General features: G+C 43.5%; 1 protein-coding gene across 2 annotated transcripts in view; it reads left to right on the top strand.

Annotated features, from left to right (window-relative positions):
* The window catches only part of LOC142741498 (uncharacterized), a 36,497-nt gene extending 19,856 nt beyond the window's left edge, over positions 1–16,641 (top strand). The window contains exon 4 of one of the 2 annotated variants that reach the window (XM_075850868.1): positions 16,357–16,641. In XM_075850868.1, the coding sequence (XP_075706983.1) occupies positions 16,357–16,442 (86 nt within the window). In that variant the 3' untranslated portion in view covers positions 16,443–16,641. Of the gene's footprint in view, positions 1–9,276; positions 11,143–16,356 lie in introns of those variants that run through there. The other variant, XM_075850867.1, reaches the window with a different exon arrangement.
* The last annotated feature ends 768 nt before the right edge of the window (positions 16,642–17,409 follow it).

Genomic DNA, 17,409 nt, shown 5'->3' with positions numbered 1-17,409 from the left:
TTTTTTCCAATAAGATGTCAATTTAGCTAAAAATAAAGAAGAAAATGCCGCCCAAAATTTGTAAAGCAACTTCTCCAGAGTACCGAAATACCTCATACGTGGTCATAAACTGCAGTTTGGACACATGGCAGGGCTCAGAAGGGAAGGTGCGCCATTTGGCTTTTGGAGTGCAGATTTTGCAGGATTGGTTTCTGGCCGCTATGTCACATTTGTAAAGCCCCTAAGGTACTAGTACAGTGGAAACCCCCCAAAAGTGACCGCATTTTGGAAACTACACCCCTGAAAGTATTCACCTAGCGGTGTAGTGAGCATGTTAACCCCGCATGTGTTTTCCAGAAATTTGTGTGCACTTGATGTTGCAGAGTGAAAATGGCAATTTTTCCATAGATATCCCAATATGTGGTGCCCAGCTTGTGCCACCATAAAAAGACAGCTTTCTAATTATTATCTTTTGCCTGGACATTCGACAGGCCTCAGGAGTGAAAGAGTACCATGCGAAATTGAGGTCTAATTTGGCGACTTACAAAGTATTGGTTCACAATTGCAGAGGTTCCGATGTGAAATAATAAAAGAAACCCCAGAGAAGTGACCACACTTTGGAAACTGCACCCTTCAAGGCATTTATTAAGGAGTGTAGTGAGCATTTGCACCCCACAGGTCTTTTCCTTAAATTATTGCACTGTGGATGGTGTAAAGTAAAAATTAAAATTTTTCCCCAGATATGCCATTTTAGTGGCAAATATATTGTGCCACTGGAGACACACACCCCAAAAATTGTTAAAAGTGTTCTCCCGGGTATGGCAGTGCCATATATATGTGGAAGTACACTGGTGTTTGGGCACAGTGTAGGGCTTAGAAAGGAGGGAGCGCCGTTTGGCTTTTGGAGCGTGGATTATGCTTTGGTAGTAGTTTTATTTGAGTATTACTGGTGTTTCCGTTTATAATGTAGGGGCATATGTAATCTGCAGAGTACATCAGGGCATAAGAGGGTAAAATAATGGAGTAAAAAAATAAAAATAATCCATAGATGTGCGTTACGCTGTGAAGCAATCCTTTCTGCACAGGCCGGTGTCGCACTGATAAATGGTGTCGTTATCACCCCCTTATCCCCCTTTTGGTCCACACTCTGCACCTTTGCAGTTTGAGAAATTTTGCTGGGAAAGTGTTGTCCTGGTATAATATGGGCACCCTCGCTTCCAGCAGATATGTTTGGGCTCTCCCCTTCCTGGTTCCCTAATTTTAGGGCCTTGATAAATCACCTCTCGAAAGACAAGAAATGTTCCCCTCGGACCGGCACAACTGCATATTTTTCTTTCTTGACTTATGGGAGCCGTAACAATGTATTTTTTCATAGACGTAGTGGTATGAGGGCTGTTTTTTTGTGGGACGAGCTGTAGTTATTATTGGTACCATTTTGGTGTGCATGCGACTTTGATCACTTTTATCCTTTTCTTTTTTTTTTTTTTTGGGGGAGGCCAGGTGACCAAAAAACAGCAAATTCTGTCATAGATTTTTTTTTTTCTTCTTCTTTTTTTTTTTTTTTTTGTTATACAGCGTTCACCAAGCGTTTTAAATTAAGTAGCATAATATTTTTATAGTTCAGGCCGTTATATATGCGGCGATACCAAATATGTATGGTTTGTTTTATTTTTTTCAATAATAAATGTCCTGATAAGGGAAAAAGGGCGATTGTGTTTTATTTTATTACTTGAAACTTTTTATTTTTTACAACTTTTATTTTGACTTTTTTTTACACTAGGAGACTTGAAGGTCCAACTGTTTGATTGCGGTTCTAATACATTGTACTACCGATGTAGTGCAATGTATTAGAACTGTCATTCGTTCACTGACAGCAAGCCGATAAGGCTTTGCCTCTGGGCGGGACCTAATCGGCTGAGCAGGAGGCTATTGCCATAGTAGCAGTCGTCAGCCCTGCCATCGCATGGCAGGGCTGCCGATTTGCTACAAACCGCTAAGATGTAGCGATCACTTTTCGATTACTGCATCCAAGGGGTTGATGGCAGGGACTGGAGCTAGCTCCGGTCCCTGCCGTTACAGAATGGTGTCAGCTGTAACATACCCACCGCTGATGATGCCGACTCCGCTGCTGAGCCGGCGCCATCTTAACCTTGGTACTGGAAGCCTTTTAGGCCCGGCCTCCGAGCGGGGCATAAGAGGCTTCCGTAGGCAGCAGACCGGGACGCCAGTATTAGACCCCTGGTTGCTATTGCATCTTTCGGCGCCCCACCCCCATCATAAAAAAGTATAATCCCCCCCCCAAAAAAAAATATAATGTCCTATATAGTGCCCCCACACAGTATAATGCCCCTTCAGTGCCCCCATACAGTATAATAATAATATTTAATATGATATATTTTAACCCCTTCAAGGACACAGTAGTTTGTCCTCTAATTGTGCCCTCATTATGTGTGTCCCCTAAGTTCCACACACAGTATATTGTCCCCCGTAGTACCCCTACACAGTATAATGTCCGCTTAGTGGCCCCCACACAGTATAATGCCCCCCTGTAGATTGTGCCATACAGCCTCCCTGTAGACAGTACCATAATCCCCCACCTCCTCCTTGTAGACAGTGCCATACAGCCCCCACCTATCCCTTGCAGACAGTGCCCCCTCAAAAAAAAAATTCTACTCACTTAGACTCCGTTCCCACGACGAACTGAGCTGCTCCACGACTGGATCCTTGCGTAGGCCGGCGTGATCCTGCAGCCTAGTACAGAGTTTCCCAACCTTTTCAGACTCGAGGCTCCACTGGAAAAATAAAATTTCCTCTGGGCACCCCTACCAAAAATTATTTTGTGAGACAGAAAAAGGCTAAAAACAAGCACTACACTTGTAGGGTATGTTCACGCAGCATTTTCTGTAAGGCAAAAAAAATCTGCCTCAAAATTCCTTCAGGAATTGTCAGAGTTGTTGAAGCTAATGCAAAATATGCAGGCAAAAAAGCACTTCAAACGGGCGCTGTAGGTATTTCTGCCTCCTATTCATTTCAATCGGAGCTCACAGGTGGAAACCACTTGAAGACCATCAGCCCCCCCACTTACAGTAAAATGACCATCCACCCCCCCCCCCACACTCACAGTAAAATTACCACCAGCCCGCCACTCAAAGATTCCCCCTTGGTAGGTAGTGCCACACATCCCACTTGGTAGCTTGATAGGTAGTGCCACACAGCCCACTTGGTAGGTAGTACCCCCCACTTCCTGTAGATGGCGCCACTGTTTCTCCCTGAAGGAGCGGAATCCCCCTGTGGCTGGGGATTCCGCTCCTGGGGCACTCCGCTTGATATGGACAGGGACATCGGGCAACTCCTGAAGCGGAATCCCCATCCACAGCGTTGCCGATGCTGTGACCGGGGATCCCACACCAGGAGACGCGCCTTTCGTCTGTGTCCATTTATGGACAGTGATGTCACTGGCTTCTCCTGGAGTGGAATCCCCGGTCACAGCGTCGGGGATTCCACTCCAGGAGAACCCCCTGACGTTTCTGTCCATTTATGGACAGTGACGTCAAGGGCTTCCCCTGGAGTGGAATCCCCGGTCACAGAGTCTTCAACGCTGTGTTCGGGGATTCCGCTTCAGGAGTTGCCCCTGATGTCACTGTACATATATGGACAGAGACATCAAGGGGAGCGCTCCAGGAGCGGACTCTCCGGCCACACGGGTATTCCGCTCCTTCAGGCAGCTACAGTGGTGATAGCAGAGCAGGGAGATTCGCCGCCGGCCATGGGGGGGTGACCTCATGCCCGATGTAGCTGCCGCTATGGCTGAGACAGCGGTAGCGACGCAGTGAAGAAGCGCCAGGGTGGAAAGGCAGTTGCTTAGTCACCGGGCCTGGGCCACTTCTGAAACCAGCAGGGGAAGGGAGCCAGTGCAGCGCCCCCTTCCACCTTCTGGAGTGATGCGCCCTGTGTAATGGCACAAGTCGCAAACTCGTAAGGCCGGCCCTGCATACAGCTGACACCCGGCTGTGATGGTGCGGGCTCAGCTCCTGAGCCTGCACGATCACCGCAACTTAACTGTATTGCGCTTTGGGGTTAAGGCACAAACTAGGTTGCATCATTAAGTTGTTAATTCAATTAGTCTAACAAAGAACTTGCATTAAAGAGAACCTGTCAGGTGGATTCTGCTGCCCTTTCTGAGAGCAGCATATGATAGAATGAGAGAATATATTCAAAATGGAGAAGGAAACATGGACCGCACATCCACAATATACACATTGACCTATAGCCAGAACATTTTTTATAAACATGAACATGAGGTTCTTAACATTTTGATGAAATTGTATAAGCCCACTTGCCACTTCACGGCGACCTCATTAAAGTGGGTCCCTACTCCTGTTAGTTGCAGCAACGCCACCGCAACACTACACCCGCAGGGGGAGCAACCCAGAGGCCCAAAAGCACCCATGCTGCCAGGCCAAGTCACCTTGACTCTGGGCCACGTCCACCCATAAGTGCAGCACCACATGAAAAGGTGAGCGCATTCCATTTGTTCGCACTTTGGTGGGGTTTGTTGCTGTGGTGCTGCACTTGTGGGGGGACGTGTCCCAGAGCCAAGATGGCTTTTAGGCCTCTGGCTTGCTCCCTCTGCGGGTGCAGTGTTGCGGTAGCGAATGCCGCCATGCGGTTCTGCAACTAATAGATTAGGGACCCACTTTAAAAAGGTCGCTGTGAAGTAGAAAGTGGGCTTATACAATTTGATAAAAATGTTAACAAAGAACCTCATGGTCACGTTTATTTAAAATTGTTTCGGCTTAGTAGCTATAGATCAATGTGTATATTGTGGATGTGCGGTCCATGTTTCCTTCATTTTAAATATAGAATGAGAGGAGCTGAGCTTTATGATCTATAGGTTTATATGGTTTGAAGCTGGGTTTCAGAGTAAAAAGCAGAGAAAACCCTAATAGCACTCCTAGGAGAGTCCGTGAGAGTCCAGCTAACACACGGATGATACAGGTAAATCAACCTTTGTGTGCGAGGCAAGCAGGACTCTCACTGTCTTCTAGGAGTCCTGTCAGGGTTTTCTTTGCTTTTTACTCAGAAATCTTGCTTCAAACTAAATATTTATAGATCTTGGAGCTCGGCTTTCATTTATTACATGATGCTCTCAGATGAAGCATCATAAATCGCCTGAAAGGTTCTCTTTAAAGGGGTTGACTCTCGCCACCCCCTTTTGATCAGCTCTGCTTCCCCTTAATTTCTTACAGAATTCCATGCCGTACAAAGCCGACACTTTCGTAGTGGTGGAGCACAGTATTACAGCTTCCTCCCTTTAAAGAGAGCTGGAGTGCCATGGCACCTTTAAACAGCTGATTAGCGGGGGTGCCCCATCGATCAGGTATTGCTTCACTGATCAAATATTGATGGCCTATCCTTAGAAGAGGCCATTAATGTTATATTTTCGGACAACCCCTTTTAACTGTTTAGAAATTACAGCTTTTTTTTTTTTTTTTTTAATAACAAAGTCCCTTCATTTATACAGTTCAAATGAAATTGGACCATAGACTTCTAAGTAGTTTCTTGGTGGGTCCAGACTTTTCACTTGTTGTTTCATGAATAATTAAGGAGATAAAGGGTCTAGAGATGTTTGTCTGAGCATTGAATTTGTATTTGGTAGCTGTTAAGGGAACTCTCAATATGGTCCAGAGAGGTCCCAATGCAAGTGGGTGAAAACACAGAACAAACCCATCAGACAGAGCAAAAACATTAGAAATGGCCAAATCAACAATTTGGTACATTCTTGAAAAGACGGAATGAACTGGCGAGCTCGGCAACACCAAAGGGCCTGGAAGATCACAAAAGACAACTAAAGTGGATGATCGCATAAATTCTGCATTGTATGGAGCTATATTTTCTGCTCCGCTTCAGTCACATCTTCATTGCTTTGTTTCAAACCCATTGTGGTGGTATACAGAGGCTAAATACTACTAGTCCCGACTGTTTATGGTGTATGCAGAATTTGCAGATATGACCACTAGAGGTCAGTGTGTGTATGTGTGATACATTACTAAGACTGCCTTCAACTGTCTTCAGCAAAGTTAAAGGAAAAGACTGGTATAAAAATATGTATTTACACCTCTCAAATCAAACTTTTATTTTTGTCATCAATATCATGGGACCGCAATTAAAATCCTGAGCTAATAAAGGGGAATTGACCATGATAAACCATTCGTTCCTGGGAACGATGGCAAAACAAAAACAGGGTATTCCAGGGGGTAACTAAATACTTACATTGGACAATGCTTTTTTTTTCTAAAGACAATGTATAGCACGGCTTGCATCATCACCCTGTTATATGCGTTGCATTTATAAATTTGCATTATAAGGGCTTATTCACACGAACGTGTAATACATCCGTGCTACGCGCGTGGAAATCACGCGCGTCGCACGGACCTATGTTACTGAATGGGGCCGTTCAGACGGTCAGTGAATTTCACGCAGCGTATGTCCGCAGCGTGAAACGCACGACGTCCTATATTTTTCCGTGTTTTGCGCTGCACGCACCCATTGAAGTCAATGGGTGCGTGCAAATCACGGTCGGCACACAGAAGCACGTCCACGTGCCGCGCGTGATTCGCGCAACAGCAGTAAAAAAAACTAAAAACAGAAAAGCACCACGTGCTTTTCTGTTTGCAAACATAAAAACATTGTGTCATAATGATGCCAGCAGCCGCGCACCATATGCTTATGACACACGGACCTTTTGCGCGCGCAAAACGCAGTGTTTTTTTGCGCGTGCGAAACGCAGCGTTTTTTTGCGCGTGCGAAACGCAGCGTTTTTTTGCGCGTGCGAAACGCAGCGGTTTTTTGCGCGTGCGAAACGCAGCGGTTTTTTGCGCGTGCGAAACGCGTTTTTTTTGCGTCCGTGTGAATAAGGCCTAAGGCTGGATTCACACGAACGTTGCGTTTTTGCGCGCGTGAAAAACGCGCCGTTTCGGTTGCGTTGGAGTTGCGTGTGGCATCCGTTTGGGCAGCGTGATAGCGTATTTAACGCGCGTATGGCATGGGGTTTTTACGCGCGTCAAAACAACGGAGGGTGGAGTAATGGAGAGGGCAGCCTACAAAAAGACACCTTCTCCAACACCTGCTTGCTGTGAGCACATGTTCGCATCAAGATTTCATGTTACCTCACACTTTGGCCCGTGTTTGTTGTTTTTGGGTGGTTTTACAGGTTAAAAAACTACTATTGCTGCAGATGTCAGTTTAAACTGTGCGCATGTGCTCAGAAAGTGAAAAGCCACTTCCTGGTTTGTAGTTGTTTTGTCTAGTCTGCTCAACTCATTTACATAGACTTAACAAGTGTTGCGTGAAAAACGCTGTGCGTACGGAGGTGCTTCCGTGTGCCCTGCGTTGTTTTCACGCACCCATTGACTTCAATGGGTGCGTGATGCGTTGAAAACGCTGAATCAACGGACATGTCGTGCCTTTTTGGCAACGCTGCGCAAAAACCACGCACATGTCTGCACGGCCCCATAGACTAATATAGGTCCGGGCAACGCGCGTGAAAATAACGCGCGTTGCACGCGCGTATTTTACGTTCGTCTGAATAAAGCCTTAGTGTCATACTATCCAATGAACCATACCTCTTTTTCAGGGTACCTTTGAAATGTTGGATGTGGGTGGGAGAGCGCCAGTAGATAGTATACCATGTACTAATGTAAAATAATCTAGCAAGCATAACCCGTAAAGTCTTCTATGCATATGTAAGAGTTGTTGATCCACCACACAAAAAAAGGTGGAGCAAGATAGAGATCTCTATCGATCTATTTTCTGTCTCTATTTTTATAGGGCATGCAGCAAGTAAAACTTTATCTGCGTTTTTTTTATTGCTGTAGCGTATAGTTTTCCACTGAGTCAGTTCTAGACACTTGAAAACTAGACGAAGTATAGATGGGCAGATTGCAAAAATGTCTAAGGCAGGCACTGCATTTATACTGCCACATACCCTGTGAAACACAGTAACTCGAAACCAAAGAATGGGTATGTATAAGGCAAAAACCAATAAGTCATGGAATAGCTATGTAAATATCCAAAATATATTTTATTTGATTAGAACTCAGTATGCTATGCAGAGTTTAAAAACGGCATAGAGAATGCCATGTACAAGTCAATGGGAAGGGGAGACAGACCACCCATTCTTTGGTTTCGAGTAGATGGGCAGATTGTTAGCAGGTACAGACGTTGGCCAAGGTGCTCTTGATTATTTCATTAATACAAAGTCCTGATGTGTATACGGTTCAGTATAGGTTGTCATATAGCCTATATCATTTCTGTGTTCCTTACTATTGTGAGGCTGATACTAATTTCTGCATAGACTCTGTTTTCTGGTTGCTCTATGATACATTGACAAGTACTTTATTTTGCAAATGTTCAATAAAATTATCCTTAAAAATAAAATTAAAAAAGGATAGGATTGAAACGGCTTCCATCTAAATGGATGAATTTATGAACTTTTAGTTTTGGCGGTACATCTATCAACACTATTAGACATTTGAATATCTTGCTTTGCTGCCCTGGACCAAGGTCCAATGTGGCACCATGTTGGAAAACAAATCAAAGGGGTTGTCCACTTTCGGCGAATTAATGTTATTTTTTGTATAATTAAAAGTTTTCCAATATACTTTCTGTATTAATTCCTCAAGGTTTTCCTAGATCTCTGCTTGTTGTTCAGTAAGAATGCTTGTTTACTTCCATTGGATAAAATTCTGTCCATGGTCATGTGATGGACACACAGGTGCTGGGATCGTTAGAAGACACAGCTCTGATAAACACTGTAACGAGCTGTGCACCTGTGTATTTATCACATGACCATGGACAGAATTATAGCCACTAGAAATAAACCCTGAATGTCCCTACTAAATAACAATAAGCAGGGATTTTGAAAACCATGAGGAATTAATACAGAAAATATATTGGAAAATTGTATAACTTTTAATTATACAAAAAATAACATTAAATTGCTGAAAACCAGACAACTCCTCAAAGATATTTTTTTTCCTGTAATTTTTATATTGTGTTAACAGACGAGTGCAGCGACTGGAAATAAAAATGACACATTTCCAGTACCTTTATTCTGCTATATGTACGAGGAGAGCAGACATGGGGATAAGGGTTGTCTCACTATGACAACCCCTTTTTAACTGGAACGGGCCCCCAAAACTGCATAAAAAAAGAAAGTGGACTTCTGTTACTATAGAATAATTCTACACATGGTACATTTCAGAAATATGACCTGTTGATTGTGTTGTTTTCCAGAGTCTTCACACTTTTCTCTGGATTGTCTTGCTTACTTCAGGGGTCACACGCTTTTCCATGTGGGTGAACTCCTTGGTGAAACATTGTCCTCGAACCCCTGGGGACAGTCCACAACACGTGCCTTTCAACTTGCCCTGGCTGAGGACTTCTGCTGTGTGAAGAGGATCCGGTTACCCAGCTGGCCAGGACAAGTGGACTCTTTTAGTGTATGGAAGCGGAAGAATCCCCAGTTTGTACTCTGTGATGGGGCTCATTTCCAATTTGCGGAGACTCATCTAGACGTATAACCTCTCGAGTATTTCATTTCTACTGGCAGTCATAACTGATATGCTACAGATCTTCCATAGTAATGGCTGAATGTGACTTAAACAATCACCCTGTGTTGTGGTGTTCTCACAATGTCCCCATGGATCCATACGTCTTCCACCATAACTGAATGAAATTGTATTAATAGCTTACCTGGGAACGCCATACCTGACTTCAGTGAAGGAAGGTTAAACATGCACTTTACCATTTGGAGATGTAGGTGATCTAATAAATACTAAAGGAAAAGTATACCCAGAACCGAATTTTGAGGCAGATTTGAGCGCCACGGGCAAAATACGCTTTCTCTGCCTCCCATTGATGTCAATGGGAAGTCAGAGACGTAAACGCCCGAAGATAGGGCATGTCGCTTCTTTTTCCCGCGAGACAGTTTTTCAGCTCGCGGGGAAAAAACGCCTCCGCCTCCCATTGAAATCAATGGGAGGCATTTTCGGACATTTTTTGGCACGTTCTCCGACGCGGTTTGCGCGTCAAAAAACGTGTCAAAAACTCTGTGTGAACTGTCCCTAAATAAACTACATGTTACTAGTTGTCTAATTTTCACAAACAAACCAGATTTATTTTTTTTGTTTTAAGATGAATGCTTTAAACACGAAGGGCCTCTGCAGTACCAATGTTTCCATTGCAAATAGTTTCCGTTTGTCTCCGTTACGTAAGGCTTCCTTTTTTTCCGCGGAAACAATCGTGTAGTTGACTCTGCTATTGTTTACGCTAAAAAATGGAAACCTTATGAAACGGAAACTATTTGCAACGAAAGCATTACCTTAGAAACTATGGTAATAAAAATGTAAGGCCCCATGCACACGACCGTAAAAAAACCTCTGTCGCAAAAACGGACTCATTCACTTTCATTGAACGCGGACACCTTTCCGTAGCACTACGGAAGGGTGTCCGTGCCGTGGAAATGTTCCGGGAATTATGGAACATGTCCGTTCTTTTGCATTTTGCGGGCCGTGCTCCCATAATTTTGTATGGGAGCACGGCCCGAAAATGCGGCTGTCAGTTTGCCTTTCCCTTCATGGGTTCCTCTGAAAGGTCTAACGGAACCCATGAACGGAAGTGTGACGCTGATGTGAACACACCCTAAGGCCTCATGCACACGAACGTATTTTTGTCCTCCCGTAAATACTGGCGTAAATACGGGTCCTTGGTCACACGTATTCGACCCGTATTGCACCAGTATTTACGGGCTCGTTTTCGCTGCAAAATTACACTGCAGTAATCGGCAGCCCTTCTCTCTATCAGTTTAGGATAGAGAGAAGGGACAGCCCTTTCCACAGAAAAAGTGAAAGAAATTCATACTTACCCGGCCGTTGTCTTGGGGATGCGTCCCTCTCTTGACATCCAGTCCGACCTCCCTGGATGACGCGGCAGTCCATGTGACCGCTGCAGCCTGTGATTGGCCTTTGATTGGCTGCAGTGGTCACATGGGCTGAAACGTCCTCCCAGGAGGCCGGACTGGAGGAAGAAGCAGGGAGTTCTGGGTAAGTATGAACGGCCTTTTTTTTTTTTTTTTTTATTACAGGTTGATCTATATTGTGATCGGAAGTCACTGTCCAGGGTGCTGAAACAGTTACTGCCGATCGTTTAACTCTTTCAGCACCCTGGACAGTGACTATTTACTGACGTCGCCTAGCAACGCTCCCGTAATTACGGGTGCACACACGTAGTCACCCGTAATTACGGGAGCCCCATAGACTTCTATGGGCTGCCCGTGCCGTAATTACGGCCTAAAATAGGACATGTTCTATATTTTTCAACTGCACGGACACCTTCCCGTAAGCATACGGGGAGGTACCCGTGGCCAATAGAAGTCTATGGGCCCATAATTGCGGGCCTAAGACGCACTTTTATCTATATATATTTGCACCATTTTTTGGCGGCATTTCACTCAAATTGTGTCTGTGTGACATTTATTAACCATTTGTGCCAGAATTTAGAGCCATTTGCGCCATTCACTTAATTTTGTAAAACGATCGAAAATTGGATGTGGCTCACTGCTTGGCCAGAATTTAGACACATTTATAAGAAGGGGCCTCTGTGCTCTGAAAGCTTGCATATAGAACTTTTATGGTTAGCCAATAAAGGTATCATACCTTCTATACTTTTGTCTTTTTTGACACAAAAGTATTTAACAAGACACATTTATAAAATGCGTATTTATTTTTTTAGTTTTTTTTAAAGTCACAAAAAAAGTTGCAGATGAGATAAAAAATTGCATTTTTACTCCAGACAGTCCCTGGTATAGATAAAATTGTGTAATTTGTATGAAAGTTAATGGCAGTGATGTATGTTGTGACAGATTTATCAAAGGGGGCACATGCAGTCATAAATTTGTCGCAAAATTCGTCAATAAAGTAGTCTAGCTTTAGCTTAAAAATTGGCCAAAATTACATCACTTTCATAAACAAGTGTATATATATTTTTCTTTTCTAAGAAGAATGGTGTACATAATTTTACATGTATATTGTTTATAAATGCAAATCTGTAGCGCTGAACTAGATAGATATACTTCATAGGAAGGTAAAGTAAGAAATTTGTGTAAATGCAAGGTTTCCTCTGCAAGTGTAAAACGCATAGAACTAAGTGGAAGTCATTTAGGGTAGAGTTGAATTGAAGACTGCTCCTGTTTTTATGTTTAAATATCAATGGGAAAAGTACCCCAAACCGTTGTATCTATAGGATACTTCACTCTATAATATGTACTAAGGCAATAGGAAAGGAAAGTTTTATGCTTCATTGTAGAAAATAGATTTGAATCTGTTTGTACTATATATATTTTGTATATGCCCTATATGCTAGTAATAATGCTACTGGCTCTTGCAGTCTTAGATTATATAAACACTTCAGAGATTTGTCATAGACAAATGCCCTGTGAATTTTTAATTAGCAATTCCACAGCTGACACTCTGATTTCTGCTGCGGATTGACCAGGACATCCGCACGCGGGTTAGCCCTATTGTAATGAATATATTACATATTGCATATATTATCCAGAGCGTATGAATAAACTGCAACGTTCCCCTGCGTTTCTGGTGGAATATTAGCGGATTCTGTACGAACTTGGGGGAAAAATTTGTTCCCCGATTCCTGACAGGTTCCTTAAAGTATGAACGCAGCCTAAGGCTGGATTCGCATTTTGCGCGTGCAAAAACCACTTGACAGCTCCGTGTGTCATCCGTGTAGAGATGAGGCTAGCCGACGTCCGTTACTGTCAAGGGTGCTGAAAGAGTTAACTGATCGGCAGTAACTCTTTCAGCACCCTGGACAGTGAATTCCGATCACCATATCGAGTAACCTGTTAAAAAAAAAAAAGAGGTTCGTACTTACCGAGAACTTCCCGGCCGTTGCCTTGGTGACGCGCCTCTCGACATCTGGCCCCACCTCCCTGGATGACGCGGCAGTCCATGTGACCGCTGCAGCCTGTGCTTGGCCTGTGATTGGCTGCAGCTGTCATTTGGACTGAATTGTCATCCCGGTAGGTCAGACTGGAGGAAGAAGCTGGGAGTTATCGGTAAGTCAGAATTATTTTTTTTTTTAACACGTTCATGTATATTGGGATCGGAAGTCACTGTCCAGGGTGCTGAAACAGTTTAACTCTTTCAGCACCCTGGACAGTGACTATCTCTTGACGTCGCGTACCGGAAATTTTTTTGCCGGGTTCGGCCGAACCCAGTGAAGTTCGCTTCGGTTGTCCGGGTTCGCTCTTCTCAAAGACACTCCGTTTGGATGTTTGTAAACAGAAAAGCACGTGGTGCTTTCCTGTTTACATTCATCCTTTTGACAGCTCTTGCGCGAATCACGCAGTTCGCACGGAAGTGCTTCCGTGCGGCATGCGTGGTTTTCACTCACCCATTGACTTCAATGGGTGCGTGATGCGTGCAAAACGCCGAAAGAACGGACATGTCGTGACTTTTTTTCAGCGGACTCACTCTGAGCAAAAATCACGGACATGTCTGCACGGCCCCATAGACACACATAGGTCCGTGCAACGCGCGTGCAAATCACGCGCGTTGCACGGACGTTTTTCCCGTTCGTCTGAATAAAGCCTAAGGGTATGTGCACTCAAGAACTGTCTTTTACGTCTGTAAAGACAGACTGTTTTCAGGAGAAAACAGCTGTGTCGTTTCAGACGTAAAAGCTAGCATTTTGCGAGGCGGCTTTGTCAAACGACGACGCGTAAATGACAGGTCGTCGGCACAGTACGTCGGCAAACCTATTCAAATGAATGGGCAGATGTTTGCCGATGTATTGTAGCCGTATTTTCAGGCGTAAATCGAGGCATAATACGCCTCGTTTACGCCTGAAAATAGGTCGTGTAAACCCAGCCTAAGAGCCAGTTCACAATGCCTCCCTTGATTTCTTTTTTTTATCAAATCTGTTTTTATTTGAAATACACATTGCAACATTATATAAACAGTCACATTAGCCCAAAGTGCAAAGAAATTCCGTTACAATCATATTACATGAAGCTGACATTGCAAATTACATAAACTGTTAAATAGTCATACAAAAAAAAAAGAAAAGAAAGGTAGGGAAAAACATACAGTGACAAAAGCGTATATAAGCAACAGTCTGTATTCGGAACAAGTTACAATCCAAAAGCAAAATAAGCAATGAAAGACCTGAGCAATAAACATCTCCCATTGATTTCAAGGGGAGACGAAAGCGTTTTATTCCCGCGAGCAGAAAAACGTCTCGTGGGAAAAAGCGACATGCCCTATCTTCGGGCGTTTACGTCTCTGACCTCCAATTGACATCAATGGGAGGCAGAGAAAGCGTATTTCGCGACGTTTTTTGCCCGCAGCGCTTAATGGCTGCGGGTGAAAAACGGCGTGCAGGCACATCAAAATCTTCCTTAAAATTGTGCAAAAAACTCTGTGTGAACATAGCCTAATACTTCTTGTTAGATGTTACAGCATAGGAGAGGCAGCTTGGGAAAAAAACATTTTTATAAAGTTATTTTACTTGCTTACTAGATCGTACATTATTACAGTATAGAGCCCCATTCTCCTGAACAGGTAGCTCCTTACTTTTTGTAATAAAAAAAATATTATTTAATCATCATATTTAGAACCTGAGTGCTTATTATTTTCTCACAAGTAGTTCTTTGTGGTTTTTCTATATAGCTCCTTCCCCATCAACAGATATGCATGAGCTGAGCATATATGCAATTAACCCTCCATTTTTCCAGCAGATATAGGACTACTCTTTGAGCGAGACTATGTTGAGCATTTATTATGATCACAGATATACTGGATCACTGGTGGATTCTTTCCCGCGTTCAAAAAACATCGTCCTCTGCTAGAAGGTCATGGTTCCTTTTGAACCACATTTTTTCCCTGTCCTTATTAATATGAATGGGTGTCAATTCGGCCGTGAAAAACGGGCGATTTGCATTCGGACGGGACCCATTTTCACGGATCCCTCATAGAATTGAGTCTATGGACGGATCCGTTAAAACGGGCAAAAATAGGACATGTCCTATTTTTTCATGGGCAGTTCAATCGGTCTGTTAAAAAAAAACAAAACTGCCCATAGAAGTACGTTCGTTTCAATGCCGCTGTGTGACATCCGTAAAAAAAAACGGCCGTCACACTGCCAATTATCCCCTTCGTGTGAGTAAGGCCTTACAGTGTATAAGATCTATAGTAAAATAAAAGGATTACTCGTTCACTTTGTTTCAGTGAGACATTAAGGCTAGATTGCAATATTTATTACAGTCACTTGTTCATGCAGTTCTGGAATGTCAACTTATATAGAATTTTTAGAGTGTTTTCTCAAGAGAAAAGATCTTTATAAGATTGTTTAACTTCGCATGGAAGTTTAGTTGTAGCAACAATTTAGTGATGCAAGGGGAAAGTATGTAATGTATAAATGTGACTCATACACACACCTCTGCTGGGTAAGATTACGCACTGATTTCTAAGTTAGCCTTTGGGCAGTTTAGCCTGTCTAGATGTAGTGATGAGATACCTCTAGTATACATATACATAATTATTTATCAGCAGTTTTTATCTGAAGGGTAACTAAACGTTCAACAAACTTCTGACATGTCATAGTGACATGTCAGAAGTTTTGATTGTGGGGGTCGGAGCACGGAGACCCCCACCAATCGCTAAAATGAAGCAGCTGAAGCACTCGTGTGAGTGCTGAGCCACTTCCTTTCTGTTTGGGTTTTCCCAGAAATCGATAGTGGTGTACAGGCTCGATAGACAATCTATTAGCCCGTACTCCGCTACATCGGCTTTCTGGAAAAAGCTGAACAGAAGCGAAGCGGCTCAATGCTCACACGAGTGCTTCTGCCGCTTCGTTATAGCGATTGGTGGGGGGTCTCAGTGCTCGGTCCCCCACCAATCAAAACTTCTGACATAGCACTATGGCATGTTAGAAGTTTGTTGAACGTTTAGTTACCATTTAAGTTTATCTATTTTATTTCTGTTGCTTATATAGCGACATTGTTCCGCAGCACTGTACAGAAGTTGTCATCACTGGCTGTCCCCATTGGGGCATACAATCTAAATTCCATATCTGTATATTTTTGGCGTGTGGGAGAATACTGTAGAACCCTGGGGTAACCCAAATGAACACACGCAGAACATATACACTCCATGCAGATGTGCTAACCACTAAGCCACTGTGCTGCCCCAAAGCTAAAGAAGCTACAGTCCCCTTCCCCTTTAGAAAGAGGTGGTACAGTATTTGAAGTGAGTTTCTTAAGTTGTACATTTCATCCAATTATTTTTTTTGTTGCAGCTAAATTGATTACAACATGTCCTGATCGGCAGCAAGTGTTAAATTCTCGTGCAGCTGTACCGCGGGTGAAATTGGACATTCTTTGAGATCAGTGGGCTACCAGGTCCTCCATCCTGCGCATGTACTGTGAAGCAAGGTGTACTTGCCTCGGCTTCACCTGCATCCGCCAGATGCTGCTGGAGCTGGCGTGTAATTACGTATCCCAACCTGTGAGAGGTCGATTAAGACAGGACTGCATGACTCCTGAGGAGACTGGAAACTTGCCCCTATTACTCTTCACAGGTAGCACAATCTACTTTATAACTTATGCTGCAAGGCACATTTCAGAGGGTGCCGTCTTTAGAAACCTATTGCCATACTGGATAACACTGGTGGCGGTTTAACCCCTTTAGGACACAGCCTGTTTTGGCCTTCAGGACACAGCCGATTTTTTCAAATCTGACGTGTCACTTTATGTGATAATAAGTCCGGAACGCTTTTACCCATCCAAGCGATTCTGAGATTGTTTTCTCGTGACATATTGTACTTTATGTTAGTGAAAAAATTTGGTCGATAAATTCAATATTTATTTGTGAAAAACTTCAAATTTTAGCAAAAATTAGCATTTTTCTAAATTTAAATGTATTTGCTTGTGAAACAGATAGTAATACCACACAAAATAGTTACCGTATTTTCCGGACTATAAGGCGCACATAAAATGCTGAGAATTTCTCAGAAATAGAAAGTGCGCCTTATAATCCGGTGCGCCTTATATATGAACCCGACAGTAAAGAGAGGGGTTCATACAGGATCCTTTACCTCTATCGTGGGCGGCAGGGGTCGGCGGCGGCATACCACAGCACACACCATGCTCCTCCCCCCCGTGCGCCTATGAATTTATTCTTCACTTGGGTTTTTACAGTATCCATAAATGGATTGAGCATTACGGCCACCGTAGTCAGGAGCCACACTGAGTGATACTTACAGCTCTGTGCGCAGGATCCTTGCAATATATCTGTGCTTTAGCGTTAACTATACCCACTACCCCAAAAAATGCCTCCTGTTAAGAGACAT

This window comes from Rhinoderma darwinii, chromosome 2 (genome assembly GCF_050947455.1).
Source record: "Rhinoderma darwinii isolate aRhiDar2 chromosome 2, aRhiDar2.hap1, whole genome shotgun sequence".
Classification (NCBI taxonomy): domain Eukaryota; kingdom Metazoa; phylum Chordata; class Amphibia; order Anura; family Rhinodermatidae; genus Rhinoderma; species Rhinoderma darwinii.
Note: the sequence above shows the minus strand (reverse complement) of the source record. Positions and strands in the feature narration are given on the sequence as shown.